Source organism: Jatropha curcas, chromosome 10, assembly GCF_041381405.1.
Source record: "Jatropha curcas cultivar XTBG-Jc1 chromosome 10, XTBG_Jcur_1.0, whole genome shotgun sequence".
Taxonomy (NCBI): Eukaryota; Viridiplantae; Streptophyta; class Magnoliopsida; order Malpighiales; family Euphorbiaceae; genus Jatropha; species Jatropha curcas.
The window spans coordinates 3,444,496-3,470,653 of NC_143160.1; the positions used below are offsets into that span (position 1 = coordinate 3,444,496).

The 26,158-nt window shown below is 35.8% G+C and overlaps 3 protein-coding genes and 1 pseudogene across 6 annotated transcripts; 1 reads left to right on the forward strand and 3 right to left on the reverse strand.

The window, feature by feature from the left end:
• Positions 1-456: 456 nt before the first annotated feature.
• On the reverse strand, positions 457-5,945 carry ERD1 (Clp ATPase). The gene is made up of 12 exons (XM_089726698.1): positions 4,869-5,945; positions 4,501-4,661; positions 4,182-4,411; positions 3,955-4,063; positions 3,742-3,872; positions 3,185-3,286; positions 2,815-3,096; positions 2,626-2,723; positions 2,249-2,543; positions 1,612-1,845; positions 1,225-1,458; positions 457-942 (listed from the first exon to the last, which is right to left on the reverse strand). The coding sequence occupies exons 1-12, from the start codon at positions 5,528-5,530 to the stop codon at positions 631-633; spliced, it is 2,850 nt and encodes a 949-aa protein (XP_089582824.1). The 5' UTR covers positions 5,531-5,945; the 3' UTR covers positions 457-630.
• A 290-nt stretch (positions 5,946-6,235) lies between these two features.
• On the reverse strand, positions 6,236-8,979 carry LOC149492937 (pentatricopeptide repeat-containing protein At4g33990 pseudogene; annotated as a pseudogene). Its single transcript, XR_016322885.1, has 2 exons — positions 6,636-8,979; positions 6,236-6,555 (listed from the first exon to the last, which is right to left on the reverse strand). The product of XR_016322885.1 is annotated as a pentatricopeptide repeat-containing protein At4g33990 pseudogene (transcript).
• A 131-nt stretch (positions 8,980-9,110) lies between these two features.
• Positions 9,111-16,689, reverse strand: LOC105648685 (forkhead-associated domain-containing protein / FHA domain-containing protein). 3 transcript variants are annotated; one of them, XM_020685189.3, is made up of 13 exons: positions 15,142-16,688; positions 14,696-14,830; positions 14,458-14,602; positions 13,646-13,921; positions 13,000-13,258; positions 12,333-12,499; positions 12,117-12,227; positions 11,555-11,606; positions 11,350-11,459; positions 11,128-11,256; positions 10,320-10,409; positions 9,767-9,956; positions 9,111-9,649 (listed from the first exon to the last, which is right to left on the reverse strand). In XM_020685189.3, exons 1-13 carry the CDS (start codon positions 16,551-16,553, stop codon positions 9,429-9,431), a joined length of 3,297 nt encoding a protein of 1,098 aa, XP_020540848.1. In that variant the 5' UTR covers positions 16,554-16,688; the 3' UTR covers positions 9,111-9,428. The 3 variants fall into 3 exon arrangements, with proteins under 3 accessions (XP_020540848.1, XP_012090541.1, XP_020540849.1); XM_012235151.4 differs by having other exon boundaries at positions 9,111-9,956; positions 15,142-16,687; XM_020685190.3 differs by lacking the exon at positions 9,111-9,649 and having other exon boundaries at positions 9,831-9,969; positions 15,142-16,689.
• A 2,929-nt stretch (positions 16,690-19,618) lies between these two features.
• Positions 19,619-25,593, forward strand: LOC105648686 (respiratory burst oxidase homolog protein C). The gene is made up of 12 exons (XM_012235152.4): positions 19,619-20,306; positions 20,396-20,555; positions 20,632-20,680; positions 20,826-20,939; positions 21,043-21,468; positions 21,569-21,952; positions 22,072-22,167; positions 22,255-22,370; positions 22,484-22,586; positions 22,696-22,769; positions 23,889-24,427; positions 24,993-25,593. The coding sequence occupies exons 1-12, from the start codon at positions 19,763-19,765 to the stop codon at positions 25,100-25,102; spliced, it is 2,715 nt and encodes a 904-aa protein (XP_012090542.1). The 5' UTR covers positions 19,619-19,762; the 3' UTR covers positions 25,103-25,593.
• Positions 25,594-26,158: the final 565 nt, after the last annotated feature.

Sequence of the window (26,158 nt, forward strand, 5' to 3'; positions counted from 1 at the left end):
AATGCTATTGCGTTTTTTCCCGGCCGTCCAACGAATCGCTTCGTATATCCCACTGCCACGTGCACAACAAGGAGCTAGAAAAGAAACTTCTCTTTCAATAGGGAATTTTTTCCGCCCACACAGAGTAAACAATTCCATCGTCAATAATCCACTCCAATTACTCAGGAACAGGAAGGAGCATATTTCTAACAATTTGCAGATTCTTTCTAATAACTAGCAACTACAACCAACACAGTACTTCAGAGAATTGTGATAAACCTTAAATTGGCATAGGTTTACTCTAGAAAAACTATATACTTTTTTGAAATTATGAAAACCCCATAATTCCATATCGAATTTTTTTTCTTTGCACTGTCAGAAGTTTAGTTTTTTTTTTCTTTGCACTGACAGAAGTTTAGTCGTATTTAATTTATCTATAGCCTATAGGATTTTATTTGGCCATTACAACAGAAAATATTAGCTAAAGCTTTACAGAATCTGACATATTCTTCCAAAAGAGGAGAAAATTGTCATGCTTTACTCTTATTTACAGTTGAATCAATAAACTGCCCTGTGTTACAACACAAAACTTAAATGGTTATATACAATTATAAGATTACATCATAAGAGTTACAAATATATACGAGGTAATTACAAGATAGTTTTTGAATCCGAAAACTGGATACTCTGATCTGATCGATTAATGACGACTGGGCTTCCTGAAGCATCCAAATCAACCATGGCAGTATCACCAGGCTTAAAACCTCCAGCAAGTAACGCTTCACTTATGGGATTTTCAATTAGTTGAGTAACTGCCCTTCTAAGAGGTCGGGCACCATAAACCTGGTCGTAGCCTTGTTGGCACACGAGGTCCTTGATCGAATCAGAAACATCCAAGCCAATCCCAAGAGATATTAGCCTTTGTTTCACCTCTTGCAGCATCAGATTTAAAATCTCGAGCATCTGCAAACAAACCGATGGTGTGAAATGGCTATGCTTAAATATAAATCCTAAGCTTGCTGCCAATGTTTAGAAAGTTCAATTGTCGTGGGTTAATCATGTTCACTGGAAAACTCAAATATTTTGAGTTCAAACAAGAGAATGGTAATACTCATGATCATACTAGAAGGGGAAGAAGAATTATCAATTGTATGACCTCAGAGAGACAGGGACCCGACAAATTAAGGTTACAGACTTCTATCCGCAGACATTGATGCAATTAACAAACAAGGATCAGTTACAAACCTGAGCCTTCTCAAGTGGATGGAATACCACTACTTCATCAATCCTGTTGAGTAACTCTGGACGAAAATATGACTTGAGTTCTTCCATTACCAATGCTTTTATTCCAGCATATGTACTGGACTCGTTATCTGCGATCAAGAAGCCGATAGAGGTGCGTCCACCCTTTGCAATCGCAGTAGATCCCACATTTGAGGTCATCACTACCAATGAATTTTTAAATGATACTCTCCGTCCCTGTCAAATCCAGTCTTTCCAGGATAAGAAACTTGGGAGTTTGTAAAAAAGATAATAGAAATCTTGATGTTTCCTTGTTTTGGATAGAACTAGATACCGTCAATTTTTTCGAAATTACTATCTGAAATAAATGTTATATAGTATTCCACATACCTGAGAATCTGTAAGGTGACCATCTTCAAACAACTGGAGGAGGATATTAAATACATCTGGGTGAGCTTTCTCGATTTCATCAAGCAAAACCAAAGTGAAAGGCCTTCTTCTAATAGCTTCTGTAAGAGTACCCCCTTCACCATAACCAACATAACCTGGGGGAGCTCCAATTAATTTGCTCACAGTGTGTCGTTCCATATATTCACTCATGTCCAATCTCAGCATAGCTGATTCCTGCAACACATGTGACAAAGAAGCAGCAAAAAGAGAATCATATGGTTAAACCAAAGAATTAAAGATTTAAGGATCATAATCTAATTTCAAGTGTGCCAGCAATTCTTGTAGGATGCTGAGTCCCTTAAAGTTCTCAAAATTTTACCAAATTTCTCATTACAATGAGAAATCCATGATTCTTTTCTCTTTTTGGTTACACATTTGACAGATAAACACAGTGTTTCTTTTTGTAACCATAGAAACAAGCATTTTAACTTTCCAATAATGCAGCAAGTGCAAACCAGTGTCTTATGGAAATAGACAACATGCATAAAGAAAAAAATACTTAATACAAGAGAAAAGCAAATCTTATCCATTGCATTTTAAGTAAAAAAGTTTGAGCGAGTGATGTAAGAAGCCTCACCGATCCAAAATAGGAGGCTGCCAAAGCTTTTGCTAGCTCAGTCTTGCCAACCCCAGTGGGGCCACAAAACATCATTGCTGCTATGGGCCTATCAGGATCCTTCAACCCAACCCCAGACCTTTTAACCGCTCGAGCTATCGCAGCAACAGCCTCATCCTGACCGATGACCCGTTTTCTGAGCTCATCATCTAGACCCACCAGAAACATTCTTTCATCAGCAGTGAGCTGCTGAACTGGGATTCCTGACCAGAGTGAAGCCACTGCTGCTATATCATCAGGCCCCACCACCACTGGTCTGAAAGGAGTCACAGGCAGAAAGTCAATAAAAAAAAGCCTTTTTTGTCCATAAACATAATTGCAGAGTCCAAAAATCATACTCATCATTTGCCATGGCGGGTACAGGGGACTCCAAAATGATTTCGCCTGAATTAGTGCTTGAAGCACTTTCATCATTTTTCATCCTACTTGCCAGAACCTGCTTATATTAGAAATTGGAAATTAATAATTTTATTAGCTATTAGCAGATAATGAATTGTGCAATTGTTCCACAGAAACAATATCATTACCACTTCATGCATGGCCCCAACTGTTCTTATTTCTTGCCAATAGTCATCCGGTGACTTTGAAAGGATACAGGTTTCTTGTTCTTTCTTCCTCCTATGGGCCTCAATACGAGCTCTACTTCCTGCCTCATCAATGAGATCAATAGCTTTATCTGGAAGATACCTATCAGCTATATATCTTGCTGACAGATGAACAGCAGCATTTATGGCTTCAAGGGTGAACCTGCAGTTGTGATGGGCCTCATACTTCTGACGTAGACCCAACAGTATTTTAACTGCATCCTCCTAAATATTTTTTGCACATGTCAGTAGAATAATTAAGAAATACGTGATGAAATAAATGTATAACTAAATGGAAGTGCAAGAAATCAACCTGGCCTGGCTCATTAATTGCCACAGGCTGGAATCTTCGTGCTAATGCTTTATCAATTTCAAAATGCGTCCGGTATTCATCTATCGTGGTGGAAGCAATGCACTGCAAGACATGCCTGTATTGTTAAACATACAGACACAAGTAATCTATAAACGAGCTTATTTCTAATTCCCAATGAAAATCATTTTAAAAACCCAAAAGAGCTTCACGAAGACAAACAGGGTTCAGCTAAAGTTGGTTTTCACTCGTCAGTGGTTGCTGTTCTATCATAAGCAAAAAAGTCTTAAAATTTTTAGACCTCGCCCACAATTTTATTTTCCTCTTTCCATTTTAGCATATTCAGCTTCTATCAGCCCACTCCTAATCTGAACTTCACAAGGAGTTTATGGGACCAAAAACATCTTAGAATTATATCATCCAGGGCAACTTTCAATAAAATGAATAGAATGATTATATATATATATATATATATATATATATATATATATATATATATTTAAGATGAAGAATGTTTAAATGCTAGGTCTTCATTAACATGATTATATCAGAAAAATCACCTGTAATTCACCCCTCCCAAGAGATGGCTTCAGTAAATTAGCAATGTCAAGGCCAGATCCTTTGTTTCCCCGTCCGACTGTACCTGTCCCAACAAGTGTATGAACTTCATCTATAAAAAGGATGATATTACCTGCAAGCCACATATTTCATGGGTGAGCATTGATCAAAAATTAAAAATCTCTATTTCGAAATGTAATTCCAAATGAGGCTACCTTCTTTCAGAATCTCTTTGATTAATGCAGTAACCCGTGCCTCTAACTCTCCCCTTTCCTTTGCACCAGCAATTAATAGTCCCATATCCAAAGACATTACACGTTTTGGCTGTGTAGTAGAATAAGAGGAAAATCAAAATTGTATGTCATCACAGACAAAAATGTCTGCACAAAAATATTTTCAAGAAAATAAAAGTAGGAACAGCAATTATTTGCTAAAAACATACCAAGAGGAAAATAGGAACATCTGCCTGTGCAATACTAATTGCTAGTCCTTCGGCAATGGCTGTTTTTCCAACTCCACTCTCACCGAGAAGAATAGGATTGTTTTTGGTTCTGCGGCAAAGTATCTGAATAATTCTTTCGATTTCAGTCTCTCGCCCAATAACAGGGTCAATGAGTCCTTCACTGGCACGAGCAGTAAGATCCACACAGAATTGTGCCAGAGCACTTTTCTCTATCAAACACAAATCAATTACAAAATATTCCTCTTTGTTCGCACAAATTTAGGAAACTAAAGAGAGAAAGCAAGAAACTATATTTCACCTTTTGTTCCATCAGAGGATCTTAATGCTGCAGCTTTCTTAGAAAAGAATTTTTCACGTCCACCTTTGGCTTCCACAGATGGTTCCCTTCCATCTTTAGCAAGTTCACCTTGAAGTCTGGCGACTGCCGCAGCTGCCAAGAGATCCACATTTGCCCCCAATCTGAAAATCATTAATTAAGACCAATGATTGGAAAACTAGCTATATGTCTGCATGCACATATATTCTCTTGAACCACATACCATTATCAATCTTTTTCCATTATATTAATGTAAAAATATATAAAATAAAGCCACAATAGAAGAAATTATATTCATTAACATATGCTCTTACAGAAGAAGAAAGCGAATGTTAACAAAAAAAAATTACCTCTTTAGAACGCGGGTGGCACTTCCATCGTCAACGGTGAATAATCCAATGGCTATATGTTCAGGTGCAATAAAATTATGGCCCATAGTCCTCGAATATTCAACAGCAGCCTCAAATACCCGCTTCGCGCTAACAGAAAAGGGCACATCCGTGGAGGTGGAGGAAGTACCACGACCAGAAACCGAAGCGTTAGCTCCATCAGCATCTGCATCATCACTCCAAATATTTCGAACAACTTCACGAGCTTTACCAATCTTAAGCCCAGACCCAAGAAACCCATTTGGGTCACGATCCTCTCCAATTAAACCCAATAAGAGATGCTGCGTAAAAACCATGCCTTTGCCCAAAGCTCTGGCTTCTTTCTGGGAGAAGATCACAACTTTCACTGCTCGCTCTGTAAATCTTTCAAAAACTGCAGAAACTGGAAGAAATCTTCGTTTTCTACCCGAACGAGAACTTCTAAAAGAAAGAGGATGATGTGGGTGCCGTTCATGTGAAATAGAAATGCCAAAACAAGAAGAAGAAGAAGAGGAAATTGTGTTTGTGTTGTTATTCGAAATAAATGTGAAGAGATGATCATTTCTATGTGCACGGGATGGATGAATTGGACTCAAATCCCATCTCGAATGAACAGATAAAGGCGAGGAAGACAGAACTTCCATTTTTTACACTGTCAAAAAAATGATTCAGCAATTGATTACCAGTCTGTTCGATGTATGTTAATAATAATAACAAATTTATACATAAAAATATACGCTTTGATTCCAACTGGGTATCGGAAAAAAAACTGGATGAAGAAAAGGAAGGAATTTTTTGTATAAAAGGCGAAAAAAGGAGAAGAAAGGGTTGGTTAACACGTCAAGCGATGATCCGTGTTTTCTTATGTTTTTCTTCTTCTATAATTTATGTTCCTATTTCTTGGTTTTACGGGGTTATTTAATGCAACGGTGTACTTCCATAAAAGTCCAATTTCCATGAACTTTGGGTTGCTAGCATCTGAAAAGTAGACGTGGCTCAGAGCCCTGGTCGCTCACGGAAGCCAACATTATTTCACCAATGTCTACAACTAGCAAGCCACCTTTGGTTGTCAACCTCATGGCTTGTCTGTGTTGACCCCATAGAGTTCAGCCTACCTTTCCAACTTGAATTTCGACACAAAAATCTCATTTTAAGATATTTCTAATACTTAATCAAAATACAACAACCTCGTCTGGTTTTTTCGAAACTACAATTGAAGTGCAACAAATATTTGGGGCTAAGCATATGCCAAAAAAAAAAAAAAAAATCTAGTCGTCGTTGACCACTGATCACATCCAGTTAAAAAAAATAGAGAATAAAGTAAATGATTAAAATAGAATAGCATAGCCTATTTTAAAAATCATTTATTTGATTAACAAAATGGCTCATTCCTAATATCAGTACCAAGTCATGTTCTTACATGGAAGATGTGAGTGTCGGACAATCTGTGAACTGTAATTTATGTAACAAATGTTGATGGCAGTACTATGCCTGTCTTCTCTTACCTCTAAATGACAGGATCAACAACTGATAGCTTTGATCACCATCTGGCAACGGAAGCTGCATTTTAGGCTTCACTTTCTGACGAAGTTTATGAAGCTTCATTTCATTATTTTATTTACTGAATCAGCACAAACCAGGCATTTATGGCAAAAGGCTAGTTACGCATCTGTTAAGGTGAAACTTTAATTTATATTTGAAAATTAAACTTCACAAGAACTTTCTGGAAGACTTCAAAGGCTACCTCACCTAAAAGCTCAGTCATCAAGGATTAGTTATGGCTATTTACCAATAATCCTTGCAAGAACAGCTGCCAGCTTCAAAATGATGGAACCGATTTGTATCTCGAACAATAATCTTCCGTTCATATATGTAGGAAATAATCTTAATGGCCGAGTGACAATCGTTGCAAACCCGAAGATTCTTTGTTACACGAATTATTGTTCCTGAATCAATCTTCATAAGCCCAAAAGCCACAGCTAGCTTCTCACTGTGATATTTTAGGATGTGCTCCTTATCTTCCTCTTCCACATCATGCAAAGCACATGATAAATCTGGTATATATCCAAACATCTTCATTTCCACAGCCAAGCTTCCGACTTTCCTATAAACCTCTTGCCAATATGGGTTTTCCTGATCAGCTGTGTGGAACCCATGAATTTCCTTTCCATACTCGATCACACTAAATGCTGCAGGTTTCTTTAATCCCTTAATCTTCATATCTTGCCTCAGCTTCCTAACTTCTTGCCACTCGTTTGATGCTGCATATATATTCGACATTAACACATAGTATGCTGTGTGGTCTGGCTCAAGCTGAAATAGATTATCAGCTGCAATTTTCCCTAGTTCTATATTCCCATGGATTTTGCAAGCCAAAAGCATAGCACCCCACACAGAATCATTTGGAGGAGATGGCATCGACTTAATCAGACTAAATGCCTCCTGCAAGAACCCAGCTCGCCCAAGCATGTCAACCATGCAAGCATAATGTTTAATCTCTGGTTTCATAGATAGTTTAATCATTTCTGCAAAACATTTTCTCCCTTCATCGATGAGGCCTGAATGGCTACAAGCAGAAAGAATAGATGTGAGAGTAATGTGGTTCGGCTCAACACCTTCCTCTTGCATTCTTGAGAAGAATTTTAGTGCTTCTTTGCCATAACCATGCATGCCATACCCTGAAATTAGCACATTCCAAGAACTAACATTTCGTTCACCTGGATGAATAGTACTGAACATTTCTGTAGCAGTTTCTAGATCTCCACATTTGGTATACATATCCATCAGTGCATTCCAAAGATTCATGTCAATTTCCATATTACTATCAAGAATAAACTCATGGAATTTCCTTAAAAGATGGTGCGAGCCCAAATAAGCGCAGGCTGCAACCATGACCAATGCTGTCACTGGGTTAGGATCACACCCAGAATCTTGCAACTCATCAAAAAGTAACAAAGCTTGACTGGCTTGTCCATTTTGTGTATAGCCTGAAAGCATAGAGTTCCACGATATGACATTCCTTTCATCCATTACATTGAAGACCAAGCGAGCCTTGTCCATATTTCCACATTTAGCAAGCATAGCGATAATTGAGTTGGCAACAAATATTTCCTCAAGAAATAAGTGACGAACTGCATAGGCATGAACTGCTAGAGCCTCCTTGGCGTCCCCTAATTGACCAATAGCAGAGGCGACACTCACAATAGTAACTGAATCAGTCAAATGACCATCTTGCTGCATTTTTTGGAACAAAATGAGCGCCTCTTCAGGCTTCTCAGTTTGTTCATAGGCTGTAATCATTGCTGTCCAACAAATTAAATCCTTGACAGACATTTCGTCGAATATCTTGCGACCATCACAAATTTGATTGCATTTTGCGTACATGTCCACCAAAGCAGCCTCAACATATAAATCCGAATTGAATCCAGTCTTCAGAGCATTTCCATGAGCTAATTTCCCTGGAAGAATCAACGAGCTCAAAGCGCAGGCCTTAAATTGAAAGGGAAAGTGTAATTGTTAGGCGAAATACTGGCTCTGCGCATAAGGGAATACAACTCCAACGTTTCGAAACAATAGCCAGCATTCGCATAAGCCCGAATCATCGTATTCCAAAGAAAAGAACTGGATTTATCATCAGGGAGGACAATTTCATTGAAGAATGATCTAGCGCTAGCGAGGTCACCAAATTGGGCATATTTAATGATAATTTGAGCTGCCAAGTGAGGGCTTTCATTGACGAGACATCTAGTGGCAAGAGCCGAATGTATCTGTTTGACAAAGGCCAAGACATCGCAGGACTTTAGAAGATGGTCGTAGAAGATCTCAGTCGACTTAGGAGAGTAGCTAAAAGTACAGTTGAAGATGAAAGGATATAAAGCGCAAGGGCTTAAGAGAGATTTATGAGAAACTGACAAGAAGTGCTGATGCAATGAACCCCCGCGGTGCATTCCTTTTGTTGCGCATCAAAAGAAGAAAAGTTCTCTTTTTCTCCACTCTCAGAATCATACAGCAAGTACAGAGGATTAAACACAAGAATAAATTTTGCCTGCTCGAAACACATCCAATAAAAATGGGCACAAAAAAATACAGGTCCAACAGCACTGAAGCAAATTTGCTCTTTATTAGAACTCATTCGTTTCTTTATTTTCTTCTGTTAAAAATACAACTCGTGAAAAAAAAAAAAAAAAAAAAAAAAAAAAGACTAATGAATACAAGAGATATTGCTGACCTTGTTCGCGATGACAGTCCCTACTAAAAAAGGAATCGAACTATACAAACTCTGTCATTCTCCACTGTTCAAATTGAACAATGCATACAGTCCACTAACATCTCAATATACATGTACAATTTCTACAATAATAAAATTGTGACAGCAAATCAATAATGCTTTTTTCCCCAGATTACAAAGAATTATACCACTTTCTTCTAGGGCTTAATCCATTGTCATTTTGAATAAAGATTATACTAGCTGCTTCTCCCTGTATCACAGGGCCTATGATGAAAATCTTTTTTTTTTTGTGAGGGGGGGTGTTATCACAGAAATCAACAGCTCTGAGAGGATTCAACCTGGCTCCATAGCATCTCAGCATAAGCTTTTTCTTCGTCCTTCTCCTCTACAGCATAGTGAGCTGCCTCGACAACTTCCTCTTCTTCATCTGGAATCTCTTCTGTCATTTCTTCTAGATTTGCTGATTCTGCAAGTTTTTCTCGATCAATATGTTCAGTTAATGCCTCTCTCAAAGCCCGCTTTGTTGCAGGCTTATCTGTTGGCCCATATTTTGGAGCCGGCACAACAAATGGCAAAACAATATCATCCAGGTTAGCTTGATCTTTGTTACCGGTGTCTTTTGTCCCTGATGGAGGAAAGACAAAAACAATACCTATCTCATAGTTGCAGACGTGAAGCCTCAAACCCGGAGAAGAATTGGTTTTCCCAGGTTCATCTGACCTTAGACCAAATGGATTGGATATAGGCCGTCCCCAGGCAGCAGCACTAAAATTATGTGACCCACAATAGACCCAACCAAAAGAACGTGCATCTGCCTTAGACTGGAAGCGTTTCCGTGCCACCTGCTTAAGTTGTCTTTCAGTTTTTTTTTTTTTTTTTCATGTACAAAATTTCAGTGGCTGCTATGATACGAACAACAAACTAAGGATTTGTATGACAGGAGAAAGATAATGCGGAGTGTAAGTATGTGCCATGGTGAATAAGTGAATGGGGTATCGAAGTCATGCATCAGAAGTAGAACACACTTGCATGCGCAAAAATGAATATAGAAACTTTTTTTTTTTTTTTTTTGGGGGGGGGGGGGGGGGGGGCGACAATTTGTGTCATCATCTCTGTTTTTCCAAAAGCCAGATATGATCTTAAACTGACTTCATGAGATCATTCATTTCATAAAGATTTTATTTATTTTAAAACAATGCTTTTACCTTGACGTGCATTGGGTGCCCCACTCTACCGTAAGGATAAGGAACTGCATCATGAAGAATGTCCGCAGATCTCAATCTTTGCCATGTTTTCTGCAACAAACGGAAAAAAGTAATGGCATTAGTACAACCTTCTCAAATGAAGAAAACATAACCACAGAAATAGACATCAAATTCCAAAGTCAAACTCACACTTTACAATTAAAAGATAGAGAAAGAGCGAGCTGGGGGGAAACTGTAAATAAACCCAATTTTCGTCCATGTTGTGACAAGTAAAACACAGACCACAAGTGTACCTTTCTTTTTCTACTTTTTAATCTAAGAAACTATTATTCAAGAATCCTCCCCAGCAACCTTCACCTTTCCCTAAAGCTAGCAAAAATGTGAAGTACCTTCACATACATATCTCCATGATAGACTATATCTGTCCCATATTACCATTTATTGATTAATATCATAAGAACAATTAGTTTACTTCTCTTTATAAAGCCAGCAAAATTTGCTAAGCACATACATAATATGATCAAACATGTCCTTATAACATTGAATCCCTTGCTAGCCATGAATTCAACATTTAAAATATGGTGTTAGGGGGTTAAAGTAGAAAGTACAATCTAATCATGCTGCTCCATAGCTTTTGCCTGGAGACCTTCCAACTTAATGCCATGTACTCTGCTAACTTGGAACCCTTGCTTGATCAGACTAGACTTGTACCCATTTGCATCATTACTTCCAAATAGGATATGTAACACATGCAGAACCATTAATATCATAATTTAACAATATGACCTGATCAGAAGGACATCAATACCTCAGAGAAGCAAAGAATGCGTCTTGACGGCAAGATTCCATTGCATGCATTTTTCACTCTTTCAATTGTAGGAAAAATGATTTTAATGGATGGATTTTGCAATTCTTGACTAGCAGTCCAGCAGCCCCACTGTCCAGTGAATCAATAAACTAGATTAGTGAATATACGAACAACTGTGATCTCAATATTTCATCCATATCTAGAGGAGACAATTCATATTACCTCTGGATCAGATTCTTCTGAATCAAAGAGTTGCAATGATCTCTTTCCAGTGGCAGCTGAAAATGAAGCCATGAACTGTGCATTGACTGATGACCCAATGGAGGATGAGCCTTCACAAGAGAATCTACATGAATTCACAAGTACAAAGAAAGTCTATTCTATATATACCTGGAAAAAGAACTAAGATTGTTCTATTGACACTCACCATAAAGAAAATCAGATTGTTCCAATTGGGGCCATTTGAATTGATCTAGAACCTTGTGGAAATCAAAAAAGAAATCATAAGAGCAGAGACATTCACAAACAATCAATTGCATCCTAGCCACTAATTCTTGAGCTAAATGTCCTTATGCCAACAATCTAATTTCTATTGTCACCTTAATCTTTTTATTAATGGTTGCATGATCCTAAAACTTTTGATGTGATTTTGAATGCATAATTAAGATTCAGTTCAAGATATTACTGCGTCAAACACAGAAAATTAATACATATAGTTATGTGTATACTGATTTTTCAGGACATTCCTTTCACCAAAACCCCATGAAAAAGCATGTCAAAAGAGAAAAAAGAGATCTGGGCATCCGCAGAAACATGATATCTTAGAGCCAACATCACATCTCCAACCACTGATGGCCAGTGTCAAACAAATTTCTATGAATAGATCATGCATGAAGGCATTCCATAAAATCACATTTAAAATTATACTTGCTACAAATAACTAAATCTTTTATATAAAAGCTTTGATCCTCCCAACTTCAATTTTCTACCTCTTGTAGTCGCCACAGGCCAATAGACCTCGGAATTGAAGCAATGAGAGAGGAAATTGCAACGACATGTTCTGGTAGCATCATTCTCATCATATCCGCAAAGCAAGACCCCTACACAAGTCAGCATGATATAATTAAGATGTGCTGTGCCTAATCAAAATCCAAGCTTGTAATTTCTTTAAAACCATAATCAGGTAAAAGATAGAAATACCATGCCTGTGAGACATGTAGTATCAGTTCCACTCTCTTGTTGCTTCCTCCTAAAGCAGCTGCAAGGGCTTCTTTAGGGTGAATGTATCCATAGAATCTGAAGAATCCACTGTCCCACAATGGAGAAACCCACTTGGCAACATGTCTAGGCAGAAAACCAAGTTGAACGCAATCTAATCCAACAAATGAAATGGTATAAGCCAGTCTTACCCCCTAACCCGTTCTTTTTGTAAGACTACCCTAAGCATTTAAAACCCAGAGCAAAACATTTCCAGATCTAACAATTGCAGGATGCTAACAGCATGAAATCACATCTTTCAATAGGACATGCATGTATAAACAATATGAAGAAACAACCAAGCATCAAACACGCACAAAACCAAACATAAGAATTAAATTTAAGATAATAAAAATAAGCTATGACAGGTGATAGAATAGAACCAAGCAACATAAAACAGTCACAATGCATCTAAACAGCAATGCCCTGTATTCAGTGTGTTTTCTGTCAGGGGAAGTTCCAGTGAAGCTATACTCTACTTTTGCAGCCATTTTGCGAAGCCAGACCAAATATGGTCACAAATACAATAGTAGACCACATGAGGGAAAGGAAAAAGGTCACTGATGCAATAATGATATTGCAACTGTAAGTTTTAATTAAGCAAGGAAAGTTAACCTTCAGAAAATTGATCAGGATTGGGGACAAGAACGCTCACAGCATTCACATCTGCAGGCACATTGGTGTTTCTTCTCAAAGCAATCTCTGACATCTCATATGAATTTTCACAAGATCTCCCAAGGAAAGCAGCTAATCGCTTAAGCAGGGCACCATTTGTGTCAGCTGCAGAGTGGAAAAGATGGCTTAAACCAACAACAGATGTTTCCACCAAGCCCAGGAAATTCAAATCACTTGACCCCAGCGTAGACTGATAAGCCTGGGATAAGAATTCAATGATGTAAGTATAAGTATTGCAAGCCTCTTTTCTAGTAAGAACAGAAAATGAGAAAACTAAGGTCATTCAGTTTCAAGGGCAAAGAATGAGATTCCCACCAAGCCCAGGAAGTTCAAATCAGTTGACCCTAACATAGATTGATAAGACTGAGATAAGAATTCAACGATGCAAGATAGAAGTCTATTTTATCAAGCCTCTTTTCTAGTAAGAGCAGAAAATGAGAAAACTAGGGTCATTCAGTTTCAGGGGCAAAGATTAAGATTTGAACTCCTCAAACAAAAGAAATGTAACAATCGCATGAGGTTTGCACTCAAGCAAAAATATGCACATCGAAGCATACATGCAAGCATCAGAAATGAGAAATCTTACATAAGGAGTTCTGCAAGAATGAACTCCAGGCACTGAAGCAACCAGATAACCCATGGCCCCTTCGAAGTTGTATTTTGCCAACTCCATAATCCAATGGGCCTGACTAGGAACATCAACCACAAGGGATGCAATGAAGCCAGCAAGCTGAGCAGCAAAATCAGAATTTGATTTTTGATTTACTTCTCCATCAGAAACTTGAATAAAAAGAGATGATAGATCTGGTGTACTTCTGTTAGGAAAATCTTGCCACCATACGCTATTGGTCACATTATTCCACTGTAAGATTCATGGTAACTAATGAGCAACATTGAATCAATTTAACAGGTTGCATTTAGCAGGATAAATAAGAGAAGCAAGCAATAATCTGAAAAATCAAAAGAACACTGCAACATACATAATCCTGCAAGCATCATTCATGCTTTCCTCCAAATTAGCATAAAAACCAATCATACAGAGATATCTCGCACACTGTAAATGATTGAGTGATATTTTCATTGTAGCACATATCAGACAAAAAAAAAAAAAAAAAAAGAAAAAAAAAACAAAGAAAGAAAGAAAGAAACACAAATGTACACATTTCCATCAATCAAAATTAAACAAACAAATCCCAAACATTTCCCGTAAAATCATTTCGACAAAACCTAGAAATAACTGATTTTGGAATAGAAAACTCTTCATTAAAATATTTAATATTCAGACAACATTATGCTAAGCGGCCACACATTATTTAACATGCTGTGGATATTCCATATCATGCTGAATTGCCGATGAACACCTTAAATGGTGTAAAGGAATGACTTTGAGGTAATCACCTGATTGGCCACCAAGTTTGCAGAAGTAATGATAACACGAATACTATCTTTTCTTTGCAACACAAACAACTTTGGATGGTGACAGGCAATGCCTTGTTTCTTGCGGTCATTACCGAAAGCTATAGCCTCAGGGAATGGGGGATACCTATTTCAGCAATTGGACTAATGCATGTTAAATATCAAAACAATACAAATTCATGTGACCGAAACCAACCAACTGAAATTAAACTTTACTTACAATACAACTAAGTTTGGAAAACCTGAATATGGAACAGAGATTCGTTTATCAGGGCTGGCACTCCAACATCTCTCAGTATCATGACATGCAATTGTTACAGGCAGATGGCATGGAATCTCGCAATACGATAAAAACCTGACAAAAAGAATGTACTTTTCTTAAAGAAAAAAAAAATGAAAAACATGGTAAATTATAGGGATTAAACAAAGAAATATACTAATCAAATAGCAAAATTTTAAATATGCTAATTTCAATGGCCAGGAAGTCATATTGCAGCAGCCATAAAAAACAATAACTGTTTTTATTATTGGTTTGAAGTTGAAAATACTGTGACGGAAAATTTAACTATAAAATGAATGAGTAATAAGGCTCAATATTTTCTACACAGGAGACTACCAGATCATGAAAGCAAAAGAAGACAACAGGAGCAAAGTATATAGATTTACCACAAAATATCACTTGTGAATGTTGCAACAAACATCCGTATAATACTCCTCACGGGGTGAAGAAGTTCTGGTAATGAGATAACATTTTGATGAATTGATGAATCATGGTCCATGAAATGAAGGCGATTCAGGTAAAACTTCTTTCCAGGTGGTTCACGGTATTTCATTTGGACCCCACCAAGATGAAGGGAATTATCCTTGCCCTCAGAATTCAATGGTGAATCCTTACAATTATCCACAATATCACTCTCAGAATGGACTCCAGAGATGCCTATTTGACATAAATTGCCACTTCTAAAAGAAACGAGCTCTTCATCACCTTTTCTCTTGGTATTTGATATAACTTGATCAACGTTTGAGTTCTCACAGAGCTGTGTTTCTTGCTGAAAAATAAATGGTCCAGTCGTTTCTCCCAGTTCATGTCCCACACGAACTTTACTAGCATCATATACGGTCAAACCTGCATTGTAGTTTAATTTGCTATTGCAAGCATCTGTGGTCTCCACTCTGAAATCTGACAAAGCACATTTCTTAATATAAGAAATCGGGTCATCAGTATGCAATATTTTTCTGCACTGACTTAACAAAAATTTCGCCCTACCAACTACTCCTCCAGATTTCAGTCTTGGAAAATCATTTATTGAGGACACAACTTCATTTGCACGAACAGCAAAAACTCTTTTGTTCCTATTCCCACTAGACACTGATCCTTGAGAGTGTCCCATGGAGGTTGTTGTCCCAAACAACTTAAGTCTCTCCAACTGAAAATCATTTAAGCCCACAACAACCTCCTCCTTGAAAAGAACTCCCCGAATCACAAACCCAATTCGGTCACCTAAATTACACAAACCATCCTTACCACAAACAAGCAAAATCTCATCTCCGGTGCACAACTCTCTAACCATGCCTCTTTTAACCCTAATCCCATTACGAAAAACTCCATTCAAAGAAGCCTTTATCGTAGAACACTCCGCATTCTCTTCCTCCACAGCTTCCACCTGACCATAACATAATAACCTTCTCCTAAATTCACTAACGACACAACTAGTTCTAATACCATTCAATAGAATTGCTCCGTCAAGAATATAAATTTTGCGTTCGACACTGTCAAATAAAATTTGGCAATGTTGCTTACTGATTCGGCGATCATTGAACAAAAAATCGCAGTCACTGTCAGTTCGACTTCTGCCAATAGTGTACGGTCGGTCTGGTTCAAGGCAGATTGAATCGAGAAGCGAGCCAGAATGCGAAATCAAAGGGACATCGAAAAGTTGAAGATGGATTAGTGCCGATTTCGTTATGTGTTTAGGTTTCTTAACATTGCGAGGCAAAATTGAAGTTGATGGTGAAGCATCAGCTTCTCCAGTTCTCTTGTTATTGGTGTTAGTTGAAGAAAAGATCGAATCTTTCATTTCTAGAAACAAAATCAAATAAACAAAGGTGACGGCATAGGGTTTGTATGAGGAGTTCTGTAGAGGAGGCAAAAATTGGAGGGAAAATCCTTCTCTCCCCTCTGTAACAGCAAAAACGTGAAAACCCTCGATATCAATTTGGTCTAATTGACTTTCTAATTTTCCCTCCTCATTTCCAATTGGGCTTTTTGTCTCGGCCTTCTATTGGCTTTGAGCCCGTGTTTTACTTGGACTGTTGTCTTTTTTACTTTTTTCTTCTTTTGCCCTTTTGATGAAATGATCAATGACGAGCTTTATTAAATGGATTAACAATTTTTTTCTCAAAAAAAAAAAAAGAGAGAGATGGATTAACAATTTTAGTATTTTATAACTTATATAATATTTGATAAATTGAAAATTAAGTGTTGAATAATATAAATATTAAAATTCGTAAATTATGAAATTATTTAAAAGCATAGTGTTTGTTATTATATTTATTATAAATTTCAATTAAAACTGAATTTATCATTTTAAATGAATTTAAATTTATATATAATATATAGATAAAAATCATTAAATTTTATTACTCAAGTATAATAATTATACGATAAATTTCAAATTTCAACAATAATAAGTAAGACTTACTCCTAAATTTCAATGATTATTAAAAAATATGTACAGTTTAAAAATTATTTATCATTTCCTCCGTTTATTTATATCAACCATTTTTATTTAAATGTATATGTTCTTTTAAGAAGATTGAGGAGTTTTAATATTAAAGTAGGTAAATGAGATAGATGGTAACTTATTCAAATTAATAATTATTTCATTTATATTTTCAAGTAATTTAATTATTTTCTAAGATATTTAGCCTAAAGATAATTATTATGATAACGTCATTATTAGAAATATATGACCTCAGCTTCAACCACGAACATGGAAATAAATAATAAGAGGCAGCCAGCCCATTGCCCATTAAAATGAAGGAGTGGAGTCATGTGATCTTTTCTTTTCGAAGACACCTTGTAATTCCATTTCTTATTTGTCAACTGTTATTAGCTGTAAACTTAGATCTACACCCTTCTCGATTCCGAGTCGACTCAGTTTATTTCTAATTGATTCAATTTTTCTTCAAAAATTTATTCATTTCAATTTTAGTTAATTAACTGAAAACTGAAATTTTTTACTCAAAATAGTTTGGTCCAGCGGTTGAAACAAATTAAATTTTATATTAATAATTATAGGATTAAATAATGGAGTTTGTATCTTTTAGTGAAATTTAAAACAACAATTAATCTTTTGTTGAAGCTTTAAGCAATAATTGGAATATTTTTATTGAAAATTGCAAAATATTCGTTTAGAGATCTTGTACGGTAATCAGTATTAAACAATGGATTTTCAGTTGTTTATTGCACTTAATTATTGTTAAATTAATCAAATTAATTTTTTTTTCGAAAATAATCAAATGAATTAATTAAGAACTATATATATGACACTTATCATTAATTAATGGATTAAATAAAGACCAGACAGCGGGTGACATTATTAGACTAACGGTCCAATTTGGCTATTAACAAATATAAATTATTTTCTCTCTATTTTTTAATTGGATAAACTTGTTAAATTTATAAATCCAATTGCAAGTTGTGATTTTTTTTTAAACCACCTGTATCCGGACACTATTATCTGAGATCACCTAATTCGGCTTGGGGGTTAATCACAGTTAAGGTTTTTCACCCTCCTTCCAGGTGTGTTTGGTGGGAATCAAATCCGATAGCTCTTTTTATATGTCCAGACTGCGTTGTCAACTGAGTCATAACTCATACATTACGTATTGTGATGTTAAAGAAATGATTAATGCGACTATGAATAATTACATTTTTTTTATGAGACCAATTTCATTTTGAAATCTGATTTTATATGTTTTTATATATATCAAAGTCTCGAAGTTTAAAAAATTATATGTAGAATTGAAGGTTACAAGTGGACAGGTGGCACGAGCTAATGCAGCTTCATAAAAAATTTAAGGAGGCATGTTCAGGGATATTTGAATTCCTGATAATACAATTACTAACAATGTTAATGTGTCGTCAACCTTAGATACACAATGTTTGACCAGTAATATCACACGGTTGTGTGAAGTCGTGACACCTTCAATTTAGCTAAGCATTGCTTTCATGGAAAGTCACCAGCTAACATGAACTAGATATACGATCTTTTTCGGTTTGGAAAGTAGGAGATTTGATGATTTTAATGCTTAGAAGTTATAGAATTAACTTGTCTAAATCCGTTTTATAAGACAATTCATGAACTAGACCAATTATCATGTGTGGTATTAAACCGATAAGCACCATTGATGACCTGAAATTAATGAAATTGATTTCATCAATTAGTTAAAGCTATTGCTATCAGTCCACAGTTATGCCATGCACAGTATAATTACTTTCAAATATCTATTTTAAGTAATCACTTGTTTCCTTTAATAACAATTGCAAATTTACCATCTATAATAAAATCACTTTCTGCAGAAAATTCAATTATTTCATCTTATCCCACATATAGTAAAATGCTAAATACAAACATTCGGGAGGAAGCGCTTTGCCATCTTTATGGGTCTGCTCGACGCGAATCCGGATTAGTCAAGCCAATAGACTTCGGATACTGGATGGTTAAAATTAAAAAAAAAAAAAAAAAAAAAAAAAAAAAAAAGCTAAATGCAAGTGAAGGGAATGTGTACCAGGACAGCTAGGAAAGGATGAAGAAACTGGAAATCAAGCACCACGAGGAAACTATGCAGGAAAAAGGAAGTTTCTTTCAGGATTCAAAATATAACATAAATGAAAGTAGCCAAAAATTAATTCAACAACATATGGTTTTCTAATCTTCATTTGATTTTTAATAATTATCATTAATCTCTACCAAACTTTAAGGTTTTATTTAATTACAACATGATTAAATAAAATGTCTGACATACTCATTCCATGTGTCCACACCATACTTTATTATTAATAATAATATTTTTTTTTAAAAAAAAATATCTCTCTCACTTCCACTCCTATATATATATATATATATATATATATATATATATAACAAACAAACACTTCCCCCTGCAAAAGAACAAGAAACAAAACAAAACACAAAACAAAATTATAGTTTTCATTTGCTTTACAAATCTAGTCTGCAAGAATTCAGCTTTTAAAGGGCCGTCTTCAACTTAGATTCAAGAAATGGGAGAAGAAGATCCCCATCACCAGCATCATCATTCTGATACAGAGCTTTTGTCAGGCGAAAAGGTACCTTACAGTGGACCTTTAAGTGGACCTCTTAACAAAAGAGGAACAAGAAAGAGTGCAAGGTTTAACATTCCAGAATCTAGTTCATCTCAAGATGAACAATATGTGGAGGTTACACTCGATGTTCGTGATGATTCTGTAGCAGTCCACAGTGTTAAAGCAGCAAATGGTGTTGCAGAAGATCCCGAAGTGACATTACTAGCTAAAGGACTAGAAAAAAGATCAGCATCTAAAATTGTTAGAAATGCTTCTGCAAAAATCAGACAGGAAATAAAGCGTTTGGCTTCATTTTCAAAAAGGCAGCCTCCTAGTCGTCTTGACAGAACAAAAACTGCGGCTGCACATGCTTTGAAAGGACTTGAGTTCATTAGCAAGACTGATGGAGGTGCAGGATGGGCCGCAGTGGAGAAGCGTTTTGATGAAATTACTGCTTCTACCCACGGCTTGCTTCCTCGTTCGCGCTTCTGTGAATGTATAGGTATATATATAAGTGGCAACACCGACTTTTGTTTATTATCTTGTTTTTGGATAAAAATTAATTTTATGTTAACTTTTTTGTAATGGCAGGAATGAAAGAGTCGAAGGAATTTGCAGGGGAGTTGTTTAACGCACTTGCTAGGAAGAGGAACATACAAGCCGATTCAATTAGTAAAGATGAATTGAAGGATTTTTGGGAACAAATTTCAGATCAGAGTTTTGATTCCAGGCTTCAGACCTTTTTTGACATGTAATGTTTAATTTCAAGATTATTGTTCTTGGATTAGTATAACCAAGTTCTGATTTTGTAGTTGAAATAATTTCAGGGTTGATAAAGATGCAGATGGTAGAATCACAGAAGAAGAAGTTAGAGAGGTATATTTATTTAATTCAGAAAATAAAAGGTTGTGTAGTTTTTTTATTCATTTCATTAACTTCAGTAGATCAAATCATGTGCTTCACATGAAAAGAAGATTTCGAACTAATTAAGATTAAATTTAATTATATTGTAATTTTACAGATCATTACTCTTAGTGCTTCTGCAAATAAACTATCAAATATCCAAAAACAAGCAGAGGAATATGCAGCCTTGATCATGGAAGAGCTGGATCCAGAAAGACATGGATATATCATGGTAAAACAAAAAAATCACAAGCTAATCGGTATCTTCTTTATCAAATTTTCTGCAAATTATTGTCGTAGCCCACTAATCATCGTGATTATTGTGTCAAAACCAGATAGAGAACCTGGAAATGCTTTTATTGCAAGGGCCAAACCAATCTGTAAGAGTAGGAGACAGCAGATATCTAAGCCAAATGCTCAGCCAAAAGCTTAAGCCTACACTAGATGACAATCCAATAAAGACATGGTGCAGGAGCATCAAATACTTCCTTTTAGATAATTGGCAAAGAGTATGGGTGATGGCTCTATGGATTGGGGTTATGGCTGGTCTATTTACCTATAAATATGTGCAGTATCGACGACGAGCTGCTTATAAAGTAATGGGAGCATGTGTCTGCATTGCCAAAGGAGGAGCTGAGACACTCAAATTGAATATGGCTTTAATTTTATTACCTGTTTGCAGAAACACGCTTACCTGGCTTAGAAATAAAACTAAGTTAGGTCTTGTGGTTCCTTTTGATGACAACCTCAACTTCCACAAGGTAAAAATTTCAGTTAATGTTCAAAAAGAAAAAGCAGAGTTATAAAAATACAAATTTGGATATAAATTAAAATGCTATTTTTTCTTTCTCATTTCTTTAGGTGATAGCAATTGCAATTTCAGTGGGAGTTGGTCTACATGCAATTTCTCATTTAACATGTGACTTCCCTCGACTTCTTCAAGCAAGTGAAGAAAAATGGAAGCTTATGCAGAAATATTTTGGGGACCAACCTTCAAGCTATTGGCATTTTGTCAAGTCAGTAGAGGGAGTAACTGGAATTATAATGGTAGTTTTGATGGCAATAGCTTTTACATTAGCTGCTCCTTGGTTTAGAAGAAACAAGCTCAATTTGCCAACTTTCCTAAAGAAGCTTACTGGTTTTAATGCCTTCTGGTACTCTCACCATCTCTTTGTCATAGTCTATACCCTACTCATTGTTCATGGCCAATACCTCTACTTGACTAAAGAATGGTACAAGAAAACGGTAAGCACTATGCAGTTTCTCTAATTACAGACTAATCACAAGAACTTCCTCTAATTACAAACTAACCATTTTATATTTTTGATTAGTGATTACAGTGACTCTTTCTTGTTTATTTGCAGACCTGGATGTATTTAGCTGTTCCAGTAATTCTTTATGCAAGTGAAAGATTGACCAGGGCATTAAGGTCTAGCATCAAGCCTGTTACTATAAAAAAGGTAAATAACTTCATTATTGCTATTAATACGTGTAAAAGGACAGCATTCTTGGAAATTGTGGTTAATGTAGTTATTTTGACATTGAAGGTGGCTATTTACCCTGGAAATGTGTTGGCACTTCACATGTCAAAGCCTCAAGGATTCAAATACAAGAGTGGACAGTACATGTTCGTCAATTGTGCCGCCGTCTCTCCATTTGAATGGTAGGGAACTTTTTCAACCTCTTTCTTGTTATTAGTTATTAAATTGTTATAAGATCTGTTTAGTAGTTGCTTTGCTTTTACTTAAAGGGTAATTAAAATTCACATGTCAACAGGCACCCATTTTCCATCACTTCAGCTCCTGGAGATGATTATCTAAGTGTTCACATTAGAACTTTGGGTGATTGGACAAGGCAGCTCAGAACAGTATTTTCTCAGGCATGTGTTTTTCATTGGGAGAATCAGAGATTATTAATTGATTATTGATTACCCCCTTTTCATGGCGATTATTGAGGCTAATATTTTCTATTCTTGTTTTCTTTTTCAGGTTTGCCAACCACCTGATACTGGGAAAAGCGGACTTCTCAGAGCTGATGGCTTTCAGGGAAACAACAACCCGAAGTAAGTTTTTTTTTTTTTTTTTTTTTTTATATATTTACTGGCTTGCCTACAGGTTATAAAATTTTACGTTGAACCCACATTTATTATTAAAATCTGAAAAGGAATCAATATTTAGAGGGTGAGTGAATTCATTCTGTGAACGTGAAAGGCATTATTACATAAGGTCAACTTTAGTTTACGAGCGAATCTTGGGCAGTTAGATTAGGTGTAACAATCCATTGCTGATGTAACTACCCAGGAAGAGCAAAATATCACATGAGCCTTGTAAGGATAACTTACCTAGCTTGCTTCTACTCCTTAATGGCAGTTTTTTTGGAGTAGTTAATTAATGGTATAGAATCAAATACGCAAATATTCCAGAAATTTTCAAGTATTTAAGAAAAGGGTAACAATAAAGAACCTTTAACTTTGTTTATTAAGGACATCAGAAAGAAGACAAAAAAAAAAGCACCTCTCCACCTGTATTAAGGGCCCACAAGTTGGCCATTATTTGATCTTCTGTCATCTCTATCCCCCATTTTCTTGCTACAGGTTAGAATTATATAAGACTGTCCACTTCAGAATGGTCCTGATAGCTAACTACGAACTTTGATTTTTCTAGTGGTCTGATTGTTTGCCACATGATACCACACTCTACCTATATCAATTATTTGGGTTCTAACGCATTCTTTATCAACTAATCAAACTATACATGTGACTAAATATATACCAGAAGTCAGATAGATAGGATTAGCATCTTTGACTGACTAGAGTATGCCTATTTAATTATACAATAGGCTAATAAAAATTGGTTACTCCCGAAATCCTTGGTTATGAAATTTAATTAATTAGCCAAGAAACAGATTGCCAACTATGATCCAATTAGAAGATTTTTCACACTCAAAAATCCAGTTAAATACAATGAAACAAACAAACTAAAATTGATGAAATAGATAAATTTGTCATATACATAAAAGTTCAACTAACTTGTCCCACTATAGGGACACCTAACAAAACATGCGAATGGTTTTTGTTTTGGAGTGAAAATTATTTACCTTTCAATTCAAAGTGAAAAATTATTGCTTTGATGTGCAAGATGATATTTATTCTTACAATTATTGTAATGATGATCATGAACAGTTTCCCAAGAGTTCTGATTGATGGTCCATATGGTGCACCAGCACAAGACTACAAGAAATATGAAGTGGTTCTACTCGTGGGTCTAGGAATTGGAGCAACACCAATGATAAGTATAGTAAAGGACATAGTGAGTAACATTAGGGCAACGGATGAAGAAGAAGAGAATGCAATAGAAAATGGAACATTACCCAAAACGCCAAGTCCTAATACTTTTAAAAGGAAAGAAAATTTCAAGACAAGAAGGGCATACTTTTACTGGGTGACGAGGGAACAAGGGTCTTTTGATTGGTTTAAAGGGATAATGAATGAAGTGGCTGAATTAGACGATAACCATGTCATAGAGCTTCATAACTATTGCACCAGTGTTTATGAAGAAGGAGATGCAAGGTCTGCGCTAATTGCTATGCTTCAGTCCATTCATCATGCCAAAAATGGTGTTGATATCGTCTCTGGGACTCGAGTTAAGTCCCATTTCGCCAAACCTAATTGGCGAAATGTCTACAAGCGCATTGCCCTTAACCACCCAGATTCTCGAGTTGGTAAGTACATTTCAATCCTGAGCTTTTGCATTAAAAGATAAAAACTCAACTATTGGACTAGCGGCCCATAGTGATTTTGACAAGTGCATTTACATGTATTTAGTAAATATAGTAATTTTATTCCATTCTGAAGCTTATCTTCAGTTTAAGAGCTTTTTTCTGCATTATTGTTCCTTTCTTTGCTCTTTCTGTCAATTAACATAAAGAAAAGAAAAAGACAGAGATATCACTTTACTTGATAATGGGTGTTAGCGTTAGTGCTAATGCTTTTTCCTAATGATGACATTACTTAAAAGATTAGTATTTATCTTAACGATTAATTACCTTTTTCTTGGCAAATTTTCAGTTAGAGAGTGTTTGTAGTTCACAGTAAGAGTTTCCTCTATCTTTTTCGTTATTTATTTCTTCTTTATATAATTTCTTACAATGAGATATTTCTTTATCTGGGTCCAAATAGAAACACAAATTTTCCGAGTATAACAAATAGGATGGTGTATAAACTATTTTATGTCATGCATTATTTATAGAAGGAAAATATTGATTTGTCTTTTTTCCCTATTCGCAGGGGTGTTTTACTGCGGGGCACCAGCTCTAACAAAAGAGCTACGACACTTAGCTTTGGATTTCTCGCACAAGACAAACACCAAGTTTGATTTTCACAAAGAAAACTTCTAATTTTTAAATGGATAAGAAGAAAAAGCGAGATAAAAAGAAAACCCACTTGACGAGTCCCTCTTTAGCTCCAGCAAGATCGCACTTTCTAGCACGTTATACAGATTTGGGCTCCTTTTGTTGACCTTAACGAATATTGATAAATGATAATGTATTGTTTATTGCGTTTGTCGATAGAAAATTTGGTAAATTATGCACGCAAAGGATAGTGCGTTTGGTTGATTGAACTGAAGGGACAGGGGCAGCCCACCACCACCAAGGCACCAACAAAAAGTAGGTGTATGTGAGCGTGGCTACATGTTGTGATCACCTATGTGAATGTCTATATACAAGAGGAATGCAAAGCACCTTCTCCCTTCTCTTCTTTTTTTTTTTTTTTTTTTTTTTTTTTTTTTTTTTTGTAGATTTTGCAATGACAATGTTAAAAGTATTTGGCAGGACAACTGTAATTCATTTCTTTTTATTTAAATCAATTATGCTTTAGTTAATTATTATTTTTTAAGAGAAAAATATTAGTTAATTATTAGTTAGCGGCTTCACAAATCACTATCCTTAATCATTTTTTTGGGATCACTATTTTTTAATCATTATGAAATGATTTCTTGTTTTTCTTTTTGATAATGTAAATTTATATTAATGAGATGTTGATGTATGGACAAATGTCAAAGAAAATGTCATTTTCTTTGTTGTTCAAAGGAAATTGAACGTGTCAAATATTCTTAAATTAATTTATAATATCTGAATCAAGATTTATCAATTTATGACCTCCAGGAAATTCAGGTCCAAAATGTCAAGAGAACACACGAAGTTTGAGAAAAAAAAAGAAAAAAGAAAAAAGAAAAAAGAAAAAAGAAAGTAGGACGGAGCACAGCAATGAATCGAGTATAGTTCTCTCCGTATAAGGCCGCAGCAGGGTACTCGCAAAATGACAATCGGGCATCGGCTAAATCCTCAACTGAGCGTGGTCCACAATCATGGCCCAAATCCAATGTCAAAAAGACAGCCCGATTAGGGTGAGGCCCAACCTCATGGGATGACCGCTCTAGACTCTAAATTCAA